The sequence below is a fragment of the Engystomops pustulosus genome, chromosome 6 (assembly GCF_040894005.1).
Source record: "Engystomops pustulosus chromosome 6, aEngPut4.maternal, whole genome shotgun sequence".
In the NCBI taxonomy this organism is placed as follows: domain Eukaryota; kingdom Metazoa; phylum Chordata; class Amphibia; order Anura; family Leptodactylidae; genus Engystomops; species Engystomops pustulosus.
This window is the reverse complement of record NC_092416.1, coordinates 153,402,000-153,417,879: the sequence shown is the minus strand read 5'-3', so window position 1 is coordinate 153,417,879 and position 15,880 is coordinate 153,402,000. Positions and strand designations below refer to the sequence as shown.

General features: G+C 41.4%; 1 protein-coding gene across 4 annotated transcripts in view; it reads right to left on the bottom strand.

Moving 5' to 3' along the window:
* Window positions 1–2,906: 2,906 nt before the first annotated feature.
* Window positions 2,907–15,880, bottom strand: part of MTCL2 (microtubule crosslinking factor 2) — a 54,384-nt gene continuing 41,410 nt past the window's right edge. For 2 of the 4 annotated variants that reach the window (XM_072111846.1, XM_072111847.1), the window contains exons 12-15: window positions 13,197–13,256; window positions 11,707–11,777; window positions 9,884–11,327; window positions 2,907–8,824 (exon numbers count right to left, since the gene is read on the bottom strand). In XM_072111846.1, coding sequence (XP_071967947.1) covers window positions 8,678–8,824; window positions 9,884–11,327; window positions 11,707–11,777; window positions 13,197–13,256 — 1,722 coding nt within the window. In that variant the 3' untranslated portion in view covers window positions 2,907–8,677. The remainder of the gene's footprint in view (window positions 8,825–9,883; window positions 11,328–11,706; window positions 11,778–13,196; window positions 13,257–15,880) is intronic. The other 2 variants (XM_072111849.1, XM_072111848.1) reach the window with 2 other exon arrangements.

Here is a 15,880-nt window from a genome sequence, read left to right as displayed (position 1 = left end):
GGGTCAGATTAGAGGTCACAATATTAGGGGGAGATGAGAGGGGCCACTAAGAAGTGGCACACGACATTAAGAGGAGCATCACAGACTGGATAGCAGAGAGGAAGAACCTGATAACCATCTGGACAATATGGGGAACTTCTAGTCTTCCACAAAGATGTCTGCACCAGGTTCTGATGTCTGTGTTCCTGGCCACCATTTTATAACTCAAACCTGAATGTTTCCTGCTGATGACCCCAGCCTGACCTGTCTTCGAAAAGTTCATGCCTCCTCTGATTTTTGGACTTGTATGTTTAATGTGTGTTTATTAGGGTTTTTCGGGAATGATCGGCCATAAATAGATCAATTGTTAAACAACTCCACCAGCTGACTGGAAGACAAGGGTGTTCATGCAAGAGCTCTGTCCCCATTGTAGTTTACCAGGGAAACTTATAGTGGTCTTTCTTGATATTGGACCTCAGTCCCGGGCCTATTAGCACTGTAGCATACTAGCATCATATAGCATAGTTTTGGTGAAAAATAAAGGCACATTGAATTCATCAAAAGATGGACTCCCACATTACATTCATAGCCAACTCTAAAGTATTAGCCATCAGAAGTTATAACCTTCACTCGTAGATGGAGTATAGGAGGACCTTCCATCACCTCCATCTCCAACTCTCTGCCACTTCTCCCGGATTCCAAAGTTGACATTTTCTTTCTACCTATTGGTCCAGATCAATAAAGGTAACTATTTTTGGATCGCAACAGAGATGGACTCCAGCCTAAAACCATCCATCATACAGTAGTAAAACCACTAACTATGCTAATTAGGCTCTCTAGTGTCCTATGGGTGGTCCTAGGCTACAGAAAATAGCAGTAAAGTGCTGAAAATACATTGATTGTGCAGGAACAATATGCACTAGAAAAAAAATGTGCCAGAACCGGTGGAACATTAAAAGGATGCAAAAAGTTGGGGTTGGTGAAGCTGGTGAAAGGTTCACTTTAAATGGGGTTAGGCTGGTTTATTACTATGATCACAGGTCATAAAAATCTAGTTCCAGAGATGCCAGGAAGTTCTCCAGAAGGTTGTCTGTAGTTGCTGCTTCTAGTCAGATACAAACTACCATTAAAAATAAAAGTTTCCTCTGCTGGGATGTGCCAGGCCCCCTGAGGACACGGCATTGTGTACATCACACGGTTTGAAGTTTGGCGACAGCGGGTGAATGGCAAGACTGTTACTATGGTTACTACAGGAAGCATCGTTCATTTTCCTTAGGCCCTTATTATTTTCTCTGAAAGAACTGACCCAACAGTTCTGTGACTCAGGGGATTCTTAATGAGGCCATTGAGCAACTGGATCAAGAGCTTTAGCTACTTTTAGAGAGAAATAGACAGGAGGTCGCCGTGTGATAAAATTATAGATTGGCCCCGGTGTCCTCCCTGTCTATGTGAGTGGAGGAGATACCTCAGTGCCGTGCTCTGCAATTTCCAACACTTCCATACTCTTGAAAGGAGTGGCACGACCCACGCTCAAACTGCTGCTGCACCCTTTAGCAAGAACAAAACCTCTGTTCTTCTGATTGCTTGGAGTCCAGTGAAGGGCCCCTCACTGATCACCTAGCAAAACTTGGTACAACCAAGAGCAACTGTAAGGGTTTTTTCCCCCCACAAATTCGCTTTTGGGATGTATATAAAACTACTTTGCCTATTATCGTTGTTACCTACATCCTACAGTTTCTTTGCTACAGCCCACAAAATACCATAGTGCTGCTGTAGCAGCTTCCATTCCCTCTGCTGACAAGCCATGGACTCCGTAGTATACATAAACTCTACAGATTCCTGGGAGGGGAGGGGCTGCTGCTCCTTGTTCACAGGGGAGCAGGTCATGTGACTGTGCTCTCTCTGTGTATGTAGCAGAGCGGGATGTGTTCAGGACTGTGGATACAGATGTCTCTTGCACAGAATAGAGAGGTACAAGATCTCTACGGTTCCCAATCAGTCCTTCCATCCCAGTCTGATTCTACAGAACTTTCTCTGTCTCTGCACCTCATGCCGATCCCCACCTCGTCATCAGAAGTATCAGTTCTGTGCAGAAAAGCTATTAATCCTAAGTGCTCACACAGTAACTGTATCACTTATGATTTCTACCACTGATTACATGTCCCCTGCTCCTCCATGTAATGAAAGCTGCCAGCTAGTCACCATATACATTCTATATGTGCACTGTGCAGTGCTCAGTGGATTTACTGGTTAGAAACAAAATGGATTTAATGCTAAATTACTTTGAGAGAGAACACAAGGCATCATGGGATCTGTGGGCAAGCTAACTGGCCTCAGCCTGAGGGCATAGACTGACAGAGATTAGTCTCCGCCCACTTCACCTCCAGTAAGATTTTTGTCAAACACTTTCAGAACAGAAAATGCCATAACTTTGGAAATAAAAGGGTGAGCAGCACAAAGTAGGCATTGTTCTGTTTGTTTTCAAAGGGGGAATCATATATAACAGTGGTGGCGAACCTATGGCACTGGTGCCAGAGACGGCACTCTGAGCCCTTTCTGTGGGCACCCAGGCCATCACCCCAGCATGAAGTTCACCAGACAGGATTCAAATAATCTTCCTGCAGAATCTTCCAACAATGATAGATGAATTTGCTCTCCTCCTTTCAACTGCGTTGTTTTTAGGAGGCTGAACGATTGAAAGTTGTCAAAGAACAAGGAGAAATAAGTTGCTGCGCTGGCACTTTGCAATAAATAAGTGGCTTTTGGTTAAAATTTGGGCACTCAGGCTCTAAAAGGTTCGCCATCACTGATATATAATAATTTGGTAAAATCATAACTTCCAGTTGCGATTTAATGCAACATGGCAGTAGCCGGGCTCTTGTAAGGGAGAGATACTGAAGAAGGAAAACAAAACCATACACACCAACTAGATTTCAATAGTTTAATTTATGGACATGTGACAGTTAGTTGACACAGTTACAAATACACAATTGCAATGAAAAGGCATGAAAGATAGCAAATTCTAAAAGGGTCATTTTTTTTCTTACATCATAAGACAAATTTCTATTAAACATAAAAAAGGAACAAGTATTTTTTTGTAACCCCTCAGCATTCGTGATGCATGGGGTGGACGTTTACATGACCAGGTCTTCATTTTATCAAGCCGCATGTCTTAAAAGGCAAAAATTACGTACGAAACGCCGTCTCCATAATATGAGCAAAATGGACGGATACTTTGAAATCTTCCAATTTTAAAAGGTCTCAATCTCAGGTTTCATCTAATTACAACAGAGTTAGAAAACTAATTTACAAAAAAAAAAAAAAACCCCTTGAGAATTTATTTTTACATTAAAAACTTTGAAAAGTCATTGGTATAAAGTAGGAAAAAGAAAATCTAAAAAGTTGACAATTTTTTAAAAAAACACTGAAAAATCGATGACAAAATGTTCTACGAAAGCCATACAAATATTTACATCCTGCGATCTCTTGGTGTCTGATTTCATGCATAATTAGTAGGTATCTGAGTATTATATATACATATAAGAACATCCACATACGCTCCCCATTTATGTCCCTTCCCCACCCAAACATTGCACTTTAAGCTTGTAGTTAAAATCTAATTAATCAAAAAGTGTCTGCTTAATAAAAATGAAAAAAAACCACAACTAAATAAAATAAATAAATATTATATACAGGATGGATTTTTAAAAATAGCTAAAAAAATGGCTATACTATAGATCACGGACGTGCGTGTGGGTGAAGATACACAATGTGCTGACTAGCCACTGGCCGCTAGAGTCTCCCATCACCACCCCTGGCTAAAATCCTGCTGGTGAATTATTTCATCTCCATTTCAGTTTCTAAATAAGCAAATATAATACAAAAACAATAAAGGCCCTATTCACACAGATACATTTTCTCTTCGCTTCATGTGCATTCAAGAGGCACGGATGCTACGCCAGTCCTGCCAAAACTGGCTAGGCTGGCAGACATTAAAGGGGCACGAAGGTTCTGGAAAAAATCATCGGCTATCTTTACGATACTTTTGCGCCTCTTCCCTTTAATGGGGTTGTCCAGTGGAAACAAGTTAGACCCAATTCTGCCAATAGGGGATAACTTGCCGATTGGTGGGGGTCTCCGTGCTGAGAGTCCCATGGATCGCGAGAACAGTGGGGTCCACATTGTACCCCATTGTATTAGAGAGCGGCCGGTCTCACATGGGTGCTATGGTAATATTCACCGACTATTTAATTGACAGATATAACCGAGCCCACTGGAGAGATGAACAAAGCAGCAGTGTGCGGGCATGACTGGCGGCTCTAGACATCTGGGGTACACCGGACCCCCAGTCACTTGATTCATAGGGTTCACATCACTGAGACCCCCACCGATCAGCAGGATAAGCCCCCATCTACAACTTGTTGTCACTGGACTGTGTACATCCAGCTTAAAATAGGCATTTGGAAACCCTTAGAACAGTTGTGTGAACAGGGCCCAAGTAAACATTACTACATAAACTAAATTCAATGTATTATAACCAGCCTGTTCCTCTATAAAGTTTAGAGCAGAACTATCCACGCACGGGTAAAAACGCACAATAGAATCATAACAGGCAAGAATATTTTGGTTTTTCTAGGTTTAAAAAAAAAAAAAAAAAAAAAAAAAAAAAGGACGAATCTTTCTCTTCCGATACAAAATATGGTGATCTATGAAGTGTATACGACCAGCTCTATTCTACCTTGTGGGAGTTCAGACAATAGAAATCTACAGTGTAGAATAAAGGCATCTACAATTTAACAGTGTACATTATTACATGTGTGTGTGTGATGTGCGCTTGTATGTATGAAAAGGTCAAAACACAATATATATGAAAAATGTATATCGCCAAAATGAGTCACTTGTATCTAGCCGGGACCTATAGCAAAGCATTTTCATGGGTTATGAATAGAATTATTACATATATAGTCCAAATTGTGAGTCAATTACATTCTTAAAAAGTTTCTCTCTTCAAAAAAGGAAAATCTGACCAGTTTAAAATTCCTGGATACCAGGAGCCACCACTAGGTGGAGCCCCAATGCACCAAATACATATACAGTAAACTTCTAGACTTCCCGTGTTATGTATGTATTTTGCATAACAATTATTACATGTATTCCAATACACAGCAGGCAGAATGCTGCACACAGGGCGAAAAACTTGACAAATTGATCTCTGATATAATAAAAGTTAATAAACTTTGATTTAGTCATACTAAAGCTCAAATCGGCATCCAGCAGCCTGCTATGTAGTGGATTACATGCAGTAGTCATCAATGTATGCAATATAGAAAAAAAATCTTTATTTGCTTATTGACTTCTAAACAGTCCCATAGAGAATGACCAGAGCAGCTGCGGGCACCATTGCTAATGGGCGCTGCAATGGCATCTATAAGAGGAAACTGGGGAACGTCACTGCAGTTCTCCGTCTCATCTTGGTTTCCCACTGTGGCCTTTGTCTTATAGCTCATGAAACTACTTACACTGAAACCCAAATGTGGAAATATCATAGCAAAGCTGTGCAACAAAACTGCAAAGTGAGACTATTTACACGGTGATGGATAACTAAACACTGGGGGGAAGCATCGGAACGTAAAAATATTTCTTCTTTATTACTGTTCTGGGAAAATGTACATGTTCCCAATTAAATGGGAATATTTTCCTTATTGCTGCTTTGCTTATTAAATGCTATAGATATCAGAATGTATACATTATACACAATGAGCCAAGCCTAAATTAAGACTAAACTGCATATGGCAGAGGTTATATGGGATAAGACGACAATGATTTCACTCCTGGCCAAGTCTGGATAAAGGACCTAAAAACCTGTAATGTATATGGGATGTAAGCACTCCACATTTTGTACCAAAACAAAAAAAATGAAGTCGTATAACCTATAAGTCTAGTGACTGGCAGTGTAGTCTGGACAGGCTATTAAGGGGAGGGGTCGTACACTCTGGCAGTGGGAGCTGATGTTGGTGGCAGAGGTAACTACAGTGGCGCCATCGGCTGGCATTACTGTATGTGGCAGTAAGGAAAGACGGATACTTCCCAAGGGAACGAATAGTTAACTGGCAGTTTTTACCAGGAGGAATGTATGGACCATTAAACAGGTCAGTATACAAGAGGCCGTTCTCTAGAGTCTAGACTTCATATGAAACAGATTTGTGCAACCAGATGTTGGAAGTATTGTGTAAGTGAAGAGTATATATCAGTGATGGCGAACCTTTTAGAGGCCGAGTGCCCAAACTACAGCCAAAAACCCACTTCTTTATCACAAAGTGCCAACAAGGTAATTTCATCAGCAACTTATTGCTCCCTGCTCTTCCATAGCTTTCAATCGTATTGGCATATTGAGGACCCCAATATCATTAAATGCAGGAGGGGATATTCAGATAATCAATGTAGCTTTCCTCCAGGGTCCTTTTGAGAAAGAATTGTGGGCAGAAGCTCCAATGATAGTCCAGCCCTGTCTACACCTACTTTCCTCTTCCTGCAGGAAGTTTCTGGAAAACTCTGTGCTGGGTGATGCCTGGGTGCCCACAGAGATGGCCCTGAGTGCCACCTCCGGCACCAGTGCCATAGGTTCGCCACCACTGGTATATATGGTCCAAAGCCTTTAGGGGGTTCTAACTTTCAATATGATTTATAATAAGGGGGATATTATCAGAATATAAAGCCTCAAATATACATTATGGCCTATACAAATGCAGTCAGCTACCAAATAAAAACATAACAAAAGTGGTAGTATAACCCGCAAAGTACCGCATAGCTCAGAACCAGTTTATGGTGAGCTTATTGGAATAAAACAGACAGTGCTTGATGGGACCTATTAAGCAAAAACTGGACCACCCCATCTATAGGTTATGTGCGGTATTGCAGCACAGCGTAATGAAAAGCAATTAAGACTGAGCTGCAATACCGCGTATATAACCTGTAGACGGGGCGGAGGCAATTTTTGAATATTTTTTAAATGCCTTATAAACCCTTTAGGACCAAGCCAATACAATGGCTGCACCCACTTAGTCTAAATGGACTCTGTCCAAAAAAACTGAATGTAGACCTGTAAATGTTGTTGCCGAGATGGTGCTGACATAGGATTACATAAAGCAGTCAATACAGGACAGTGATGTGCAAAGCTAATAAAAACCTGCTAGTGGACAAAGAGCAGGTGCAGGTTGTGTGGATATTGTCCTGTATGTTGCAGACTCTGTACATATTTCATGTATAGTTTTGGTGCCGATATTTTACCTAATTTTTACCAGTGACTGCGCCACTCTTAAATTATGGCTGCATCCGGTACTATACATAAGTTACTCCATTCTGGGGATCTCAGCCTCCATCTATACAAGAGATCTAAATAATCCTGAATTTCAAAGCTACAGAATAAAGGAAACCGTATATAAACAAGCCCAAAATGTACAGATCTGCCTGAAAAGTACAAAAAAAAACAAAAAAAAAAAAAACAGTGCATCTCAGAATGACAAGTAGAATGGAGATGTATATATACACACTATATACACATGGCAAATATCCTCATTAAATATTCCTATCTACAGAATATTCCTATTAACAGGGCAGGCTCTAAGATTTTGCAAGTATTTTGATCTCTTGGGTTATGCTTCCTCCGGTGAATGTCCGCAAAAATCAAGCAAATAATAAAAGTAAAGGTATGGTTAGAGGGTGTATTGAGGGTCCCAATGGGGAGACCCCACTGTTCATGAGATCTATTCTGGAGGGTGCTGCTCTATTTTTACCTAATTGGGGTTGATGAATATAATCGGGCCCCTACAGTTACATAGAAAGATAGACATGTGTGAACATGGCTCCGTACACACCAGGCACACGGGGCCCTCCGTTCTCATAAACAATGGGGGATCCTCAGCCGTCAGACCCCTACCCCCCTCATAGGCGATAAACTACGATAATGGAACAAGCCCAATCTCCACCCATAAGGGCTACTGCAACAAAAAAAACTTTTTGTTTTGTAAACTACAGAAATGTTGTAGTCTTTTATTATACATCTAGACTGACTATTTAAATTCATTTTTTTAATATGCAAATTAATAAATAATTTGTTAATCGTTCTGGTCACTTAAGAGCGCTGTCCGATTCTGAATACTGTAAAAAACCCCCCAAAAATAAAAAATGGACGGATCTACTTTTGCAGCCAGATAATGCTACAGTTTGGCTACCGTGATCCACTGTCAGAAAACATGGGGCTTAGATACCCGGATTGTGCAAGAGAAGGAATGATTAGAAGTTTGGCGTACGGTAAGCGATGAACAGAAACGTATCCATCTGTGGTTAAGGCCAAACATAGTGTTATTATGGTGACAGACACGTGGCGGGATCTTATGGCAGAAAAGTAGTTCCCAGTAATCTTGGCATTCATCTATAAAACATACAGTATCCAGAGTACAGTGTGTACATACCTACCTACCTACGCAAGGTACATAGGTTACTAAGGATTTCATCAGTTAAGTGCTATACTGGCATCTAACAGGGCAATAAGTCAGTCTCAATCTATACTATGCACTTATGTACAAAATAAGAGGCAAGGACAGGTTATTTTATGATGAGGACGCGACCGCCATCATGTAGTCAAACATTACAGCGGATCGAGGGCAGTGAACGGCATCATGGGAAAACGGTGTCGTCGTCAGTTACATCCAGGTCCAGATTTGTCCTCAGATGGCGCTGGTTCTTGGTGGAGCTGGCACCTCGATTGAGTCTGCCGCGAGTGGATTCGGGATGGTCTGGAGAAGCAGGATGTTACAGGGTGTGAGTTGCAATTACAGGAGTAATCCTGCCGAAAAACCAAGGTAATATACATTTTAAAGATGAATGTGCTAAAAAAAATAAATAAATAAATGGGGTTTTACGGAACTGAAAGTGTGACAAAACTGCAGATGGCGTTAGGTAGAGGAGGTCTGCGTAATCATAGCTTTGTGATGTTAGTAGCAGCAGAACTGTTAATGTATGTATATATTCCAGGATTGTATACATTCCAGAATTGTAGCTGTAATCGGAGTGTTTATTGAAGAGTCAAGATTAGTGGACCAACACTTAAAGTTTTGGTCAGTCCAGTGCGACATGGACATATTGCCGGATTGGTTTCCATGCACCCAATCTTGCCAAATTAAACCCCTTAGCTACTAGCCATAGCTGTGATTGGCCAGGGAGATCAGTCTTTCATCTGCTGGATTGGGTGCTCAGCTGCCAATTCAGTAATACGCACGGGTCGCACAGAAAGCACCCAAACTTAAAGTTTGGGTCTCTTCATCTCTATTCTCCTATACCAGTGGCCCAAGGCCAACTACATTCCTGAAACATATGTATTTTGCACTGTTCTGCTGCTACTAACACTCACACTGCTATGATTACACAGAATATAAATGATTGCATATATACTCCAGGATTGTACCTGGACTTGGATGACTGATGTGTGTGAATTCTACTCACTGCTCACACATGAGTGTGCCAAAGTTCTCCAAGTCCAGCTACAATCCTGAAATAAGTGTGCAATTTTCACAGTCCTGAAAACAAACACAACTGTTACAACAGCTCTTCAACACGGTCTACATGGTCAAAACAGCTGACAAATTCCTTGAAATATTTATGACTGACCCTTGTGATAGAGATACCACAGGCTTTCCGAGTCAATATCAAATAAAGATAGGTATTAAATATTAAAAGGTCCTGGAAAACCCATTTATATAAATATATCTACGTAATATTACAGATAATGTCTCATAAGTAACAAAAAGAAAACTATATTTTCCCTGGTGTTACCATTACAAAGAGGCCAGACTATAATTGAGGGCGTCAAACATCACAAGCAAGACATCAATATGGTGGCACTTACTTCAGTTGCTGTTGTAGAAATGATGTCGGGGTCCTTGGAGCTTCCATCCTTTGCTCCTTGACTTGTGAGAGAAGACTTGTGTTCCTCAGGGACATGTGGTCTCGGGGTCTTCTTGTTTAGCAGTTTAGACACATTGTAGGATGGATGACACACAGCAGATGAGCAATGGTCATGGTTATCTGTCCGCTTGTGATTTTCCTCCAGCTCCTTCTTTTCGCTGCCTGTACTAGAGCTCGGACCACTGCGACCACACACGTTCCTGAAGAATTCCTGGACAATGCCATATTTAGGGGCTTCCGCTTTGTTTCTTTCACCCGTACCTGCCTTGTACAGAGACTCTGTACTTCCAGCGTGATCCACCACATTGAACACGCTGGATGATCCATCATAATGGTTGGTGAGAACCGGGCTGTCTCGAGTTGTCGTAGACCTGGCCCAAGCTGAACCATTTTGTTTGTTTTGATGGAGATTCCATAGACTTCTATCTTTAGAGGCATCTAGTTTAGAGGATGATCTCCTCTGCAATTTGGGAGAGCCAAACTTGGGTGAGCAACAAGGCCGCTCGATTCGTGAATGGACTTTGTCCAGCGACGTGGAAATATGCTTGGTTCTTGTAGACAGCAGAGAGGAACTTCTTGGGGACCAGCTCTTTGCATGAAGACTTGTTCTTGGTAGGTCAGTTTGAAGACCAACGCTCACCCTTTGGATGGTCTGGACCCCAACCGTAGAGAGGCCAACAGTCTGGCTGGATGTGCTTTTACTTTTTCTCTCCAACGAACTGGAGCGGATTGCCTGTCTTACACAATTTGTTATCTCCTTCATATCATCACTCATGTTACCAGATATCTCCAAATCGCCCAACGAGGGTGGAAATGCAGGAACTGGAGATTTTGTTTGCTCAACTGCATCCTTGTCCAAAAGATCACGCTTCTTCTTAGAGAAATTGCACCACCATCGGCTGTAGGAACTACCAGACAATCTCTCCGACTTTTCGGAATCTTTCGGCTTTGCCATTGTGAATAGGAATCCTGGTTCAACCATAAGTTTTTCCTCCTTATTTTGGACCAAAGCAGCTTCTAGTCTCCGGACAACTGGTGGACTGTAATATATTCTAATGCCTGTCCTGTCTGGGGCAGTGTAACTTCTCTGGATTTGCTTGTGACCAGGTTCTCCACTTTTCCCTGACTTGTTCAATGTGTAATCCCAAGAAGAAATTCCCAAATTGTCTTTGGCCAAGTGGTCAGACAAGGTCTTATCATTCGTATATGGGCAGAGTTTCTCAGTAATATCAGAATCTATGGAACCGTTAGTTAGAAGTTGAGAAGCCAGAAAACCCTTTATCCCTTTTTCATTTCCGGTGTTATCAAGAGGTGTTTGTCCAGGTAGAAAAGGAGAACAATCCAGCAAACTTTCGAATTCTGACATAGATGACACAGACTTTGTTCTGCAGGAAAAAAAGAAGTGTTTTTCTAATCAGTGGTTTATCAACAGCATATTATTGCTACGGGTATGTCCTACCAGTAGCTAAAGTAACACAAATTCCTTTTAAAAAATAGTGCTAAAAGAATACATCGGACTCGTAGTAGGTGGCTAACTGTATTCACGAGCATATCGCTAACCCCACCTCCTACGAGACTAACTTTTGTATATGCATACAATCAGCACTGCTAGTCACTAGGCCCTTCGGGCAAAAAATTACGCTAATCGGTCTGCTTCAAGCTGATTTAAAGAAACATTGCATTCAATATCTTGGATCTATTATGGATCCATGATATGGTTCTATTGATAATGATTTCATATACAACAAGAGTCACAATCTTTACCTTTTTAAATTGGTCCCACTGGCATCTATGTCACAGTCAATATCTTTATCTTGCATCTTATCATTGAGTGCCTAGAACAAAGCAAGTGTTACCCATAAATACATATTCATATTAGACAGTTCAGGAGATCAAAGGTTCTGTCTACATTAAACAATGGCGAGATTGGGCTTTGTGCTGCAACGTACAGCGACACAGAACATGACTTGATAAAATCTTCAGAAAGAAGTGGGACTAGAAATGTGGAGTTTGTGCCCGGCAGCTGAAGGAATGTATTGGGTTACTGCACGGAGCAGCTGTTTCATCCTGATTGTAACCTATTCCCTTGACAATCCTGTGATCGCTCTCCACAAGTGATGCATTTTTCCGCAAGCTTTATGATGAACGCACAGCAGTGACAGCCTTCAAGGGCACATTCACTTTGTGTATGTAGCACGATCCATTGTGCATCGTCCAAATGTGTTATATCCGACTATACGATGCTTGTCTGTGTGTTTCCATTTATTTATTTAGGGAATGTATACAGAGTTAAATGATAAATATCTTGCTGTGTATAGCCACCAGTAGGGGGCACCAAATGTATACACTGAATGCCATTAGAGAAAATTATGGACTGTGTATACAGGTTGCTAGAATACATATGGATTGATTTGGTGCTCCGTATTAGTAAAGAGAAGCGCTCTCTGACTGCTATAAATATTAGCAAATTATCTTGTGCCTAAGAATAATTCACTTTATTCACTTTTCTGTTTTTGTATTTTGACTTCAGTACAATTTGCCTCTGCGAGACAATGTGCTGCAGCTATGAAATAAATGAGGAGGCCATCTGTCTACTTGGAGGATAGCCGAGATACAAGCCATAGGGTACAAAGCCTAATTAACTAAGCAACATGGTTATGTGCAGTTATGTTGATTTGTTATCTTTTTATATCAATAAATAAAAAAGTTGAACTTTTAATAGGAGTTTTTTCTGTAAAATATCACTAACAATTATATTTTTGGGTAAGTGACTGCATTTCTTATGTAAGAAGCTTCCTTTTAAGCAATGTGCAAATAGTTTAGTTAAAAATATAATGCCTGATGTTGTGTGAAAATGCATGAATACATTACAACTACAACTTAAAGGGGGTGTTCAGAATTAAGATACTAGGGTGGGTCCTTAGTATGACATCAGTAAGGGTCTGAAACTCTCTGCCACCATCCAGCTAAAATGGAGCAGCATAAGAAGCCTGAACCAGACCGCTCCATACACTGTGTAGTGGCCGAACCAGGTTACTGCATGGCTACGACACAGTATACAAAACTCTTGCTTCCCGTTCCATATACTGCAGTTGCAGCTGCCCCTGGATGTGGATATCAGCTGATCGGTGAAGTGAACATCCAGGTCATCAACTTTTTAATTGTGGACACTCCCTTTAAACCTCGTGATTTACAAACAGTATGAAAAGTTGCAAGGTCTGGCAATCTTTCTGTAAGATGCAATAGATCCACACCTCCTTCCAGCATCCACTCTTCCTCTCTGAGCCTCTTCTCATCCAAGACTCCTCTTCCTTCTGAAAAATGAGGAGGATACCTACGTAATACGGCAGACACGTGCCCCGATGTATATGGAATGTGATAGAAGAGACCTTTATATGCCTCCATTGTGTCCAGTGCATGGCAATCTATATACATGATAAAGGATCTTTACCTGTGTATTATGTGTTTAGTATAAGACTTATGGATCCATAAATGTGCTCTGGTGCTGTACAGAGGAGTCTCCCCTCCCCCAGCACTAAATTTATTTTCTCGTTATATAGCGCTCCGCTAATTAGGTGCAAAATATCTTATTGAGCCCCTCCGTCACCATAATAATATAACCGCATAGTAATGGGCTCTCGCTACCTCCACAATCCCAGACACAATTTACTCCATTCGGCAGCCGTGGAGAATCTGACATCATGCAGCGCTGGGACTCAGTTTTTTTCATTCCTGCCTCTGGCGATTGAGGGATTTAGATATTTTTTTGGCAACTGGAGGTTTCACAAATCTAATCCAGTCAAAATTAGGTTATTGCTGGGTAGAAAATGCCAACACACGGCAATGACAAGAGCCTTGGGGATTACTAAGTGGGGATTAGCCTCATTGCAGCGCAGGATGTCCCTGTACAGGACTGAGTGATTTATTGTTCTACATGCAAGTCATTTATTTCTGGGGGGCACAATGGGGCAAGTAGTAAACTAAGAGTAATGTAGAGGGTAGACAACACCAACAAAGGCTTGTCTTAAAGGTTATGTTCAGTTTTGCAACAATTTTGGATTTACACCAAAAGATTATAAAATGAAAGGGAACCCGTCATATTATAACACTACAAGTGGCCTGTAGATAAAACTGAATCTTCACAGCAGGAGGTGCTCAACATAATTATATGCAGCTTTGTGTGAATGGATCTAATATAACCTACATTTCCAAACATCTCCGGAGTCTGAATTTAGGAATCCAGTCACCAGTACTACTAAGTGACAGGCGTCCATCTCTATACACATGTACAATGAGGATAAGGAGAGGTTTAGAAGAATCGACTGGTACAGTGGAACTTTCTAATGTCTCAACCCGCTCAGCTCCTCCTGCTCTATAACATGCTGCCTACAGATATGACACTATATACAATCTATATCATACTGTCTGTAGATAGAACACTATGCATATTATGTTCAGCGTCTCCTGCTCTATAACATGCTGCCTACAGACACTAAATACAATCTATATCGTACCGTCTGTAGATAGAACACTATGCATATTCTGTTCAGCTCCTCCTGCTCTATAACATAATGTCAGCAGATTGGACACTATGTACAGTCAGCTCATCTCCTCCTGCATGTTAAGGCCATTTAACAGCCAGATCATCCCTAAAAAGTGGCTGCCCATTTAATGTGATCTGAGGGACATTGACATAAGGATGGTTAATAGAAGAAATGTTTGCGAACAGGACTAGAAAAATGGTCACCAGGAAATAACGTGACATAATAGGACACCACAAGGACTTCAATCTAATTGGATTTTGAAAGGAACAAAGGAACATTTCATGATGAAAGACTCGTCCGATACAATATTGTGTTTATATGGGATGGATGCATGGATGGAATGGCCATGTATTATTCATGAACGTTGCTCCCATACAGCCAGGGACATCTACTAACACTGAGGTATATGGGGGACCACCACCACCAAGCTGCCCCTAACTGCACCAAGGGAGGTGAAGTAACCTAATTTAGAGAAAGACTAATTATTTCAGGAACATGTGCCTCACCTCAAAGGAAAAAATAAATATCTAAGCTTTACCATTTAGCTTGGAAAATTGCTACTGGGACAATGAGGCCAGCTGTGAATAGCTGGGGTGTGACTGCACTTGTAATGCCAGTCACACACATAGGGGGCAGTACGAGGCCAGCCTTGGAAGGCCTATATGAGCAGTTCTAATTCTTGACAGGCTGAGAATGTATGTCAACTACCAATAGAAGTCTTCTCCATTCCACCATAAGCCATAAATGTCAATCCAATGATTAGTGTACAATTATTTTTGAACAGGAGAGCGGAATAAAACTAAACAGGTCTGATCAGAGGTTTTCATGCCCCTTCCTTCACATCGTCTGTTGGGGTCAGCATCCAGGAACCCTCAGACTAAACTTGTACATGGTAGAGCATATCATTTATTTGCCAGAACCAGTGTATCCCTTTAATAGATGACATTGTATTGCACATGGGTTGTAACACAGCTGCCTCATCCTTTGCTGCATTGCCCCCTGTCCTCGGTTATTCCTCTGGGTAATGTGCAATACTTGTTAGTAAGCAAATACCCTGACTTGTTCTGAGGACTAGACCGTCCATACCACTATACAGGTTAACGGACTTGGGCTACATTCACACGACCGTTTGGGTACGTAAGCTTGCGGCCATATACATGTCCCCCATAGGCCGGCAATGGGCACACGGTGCAGCACACATGCGGCACTGTACCATTCCGTACCTGGGCAAAAGATATATCCCATCTTTCCCTGTACTACAGCAACATGAAAGTAGCGCTCACCCCTCCACCTCTCCTGTGCGCCAAAATGTGCCCCACACATTCGTGTGAATGTAGCCTTATTATGTATATTTCGTTACTTGATCATGGTGGATTGTTTTTTCCTGTGTTGTC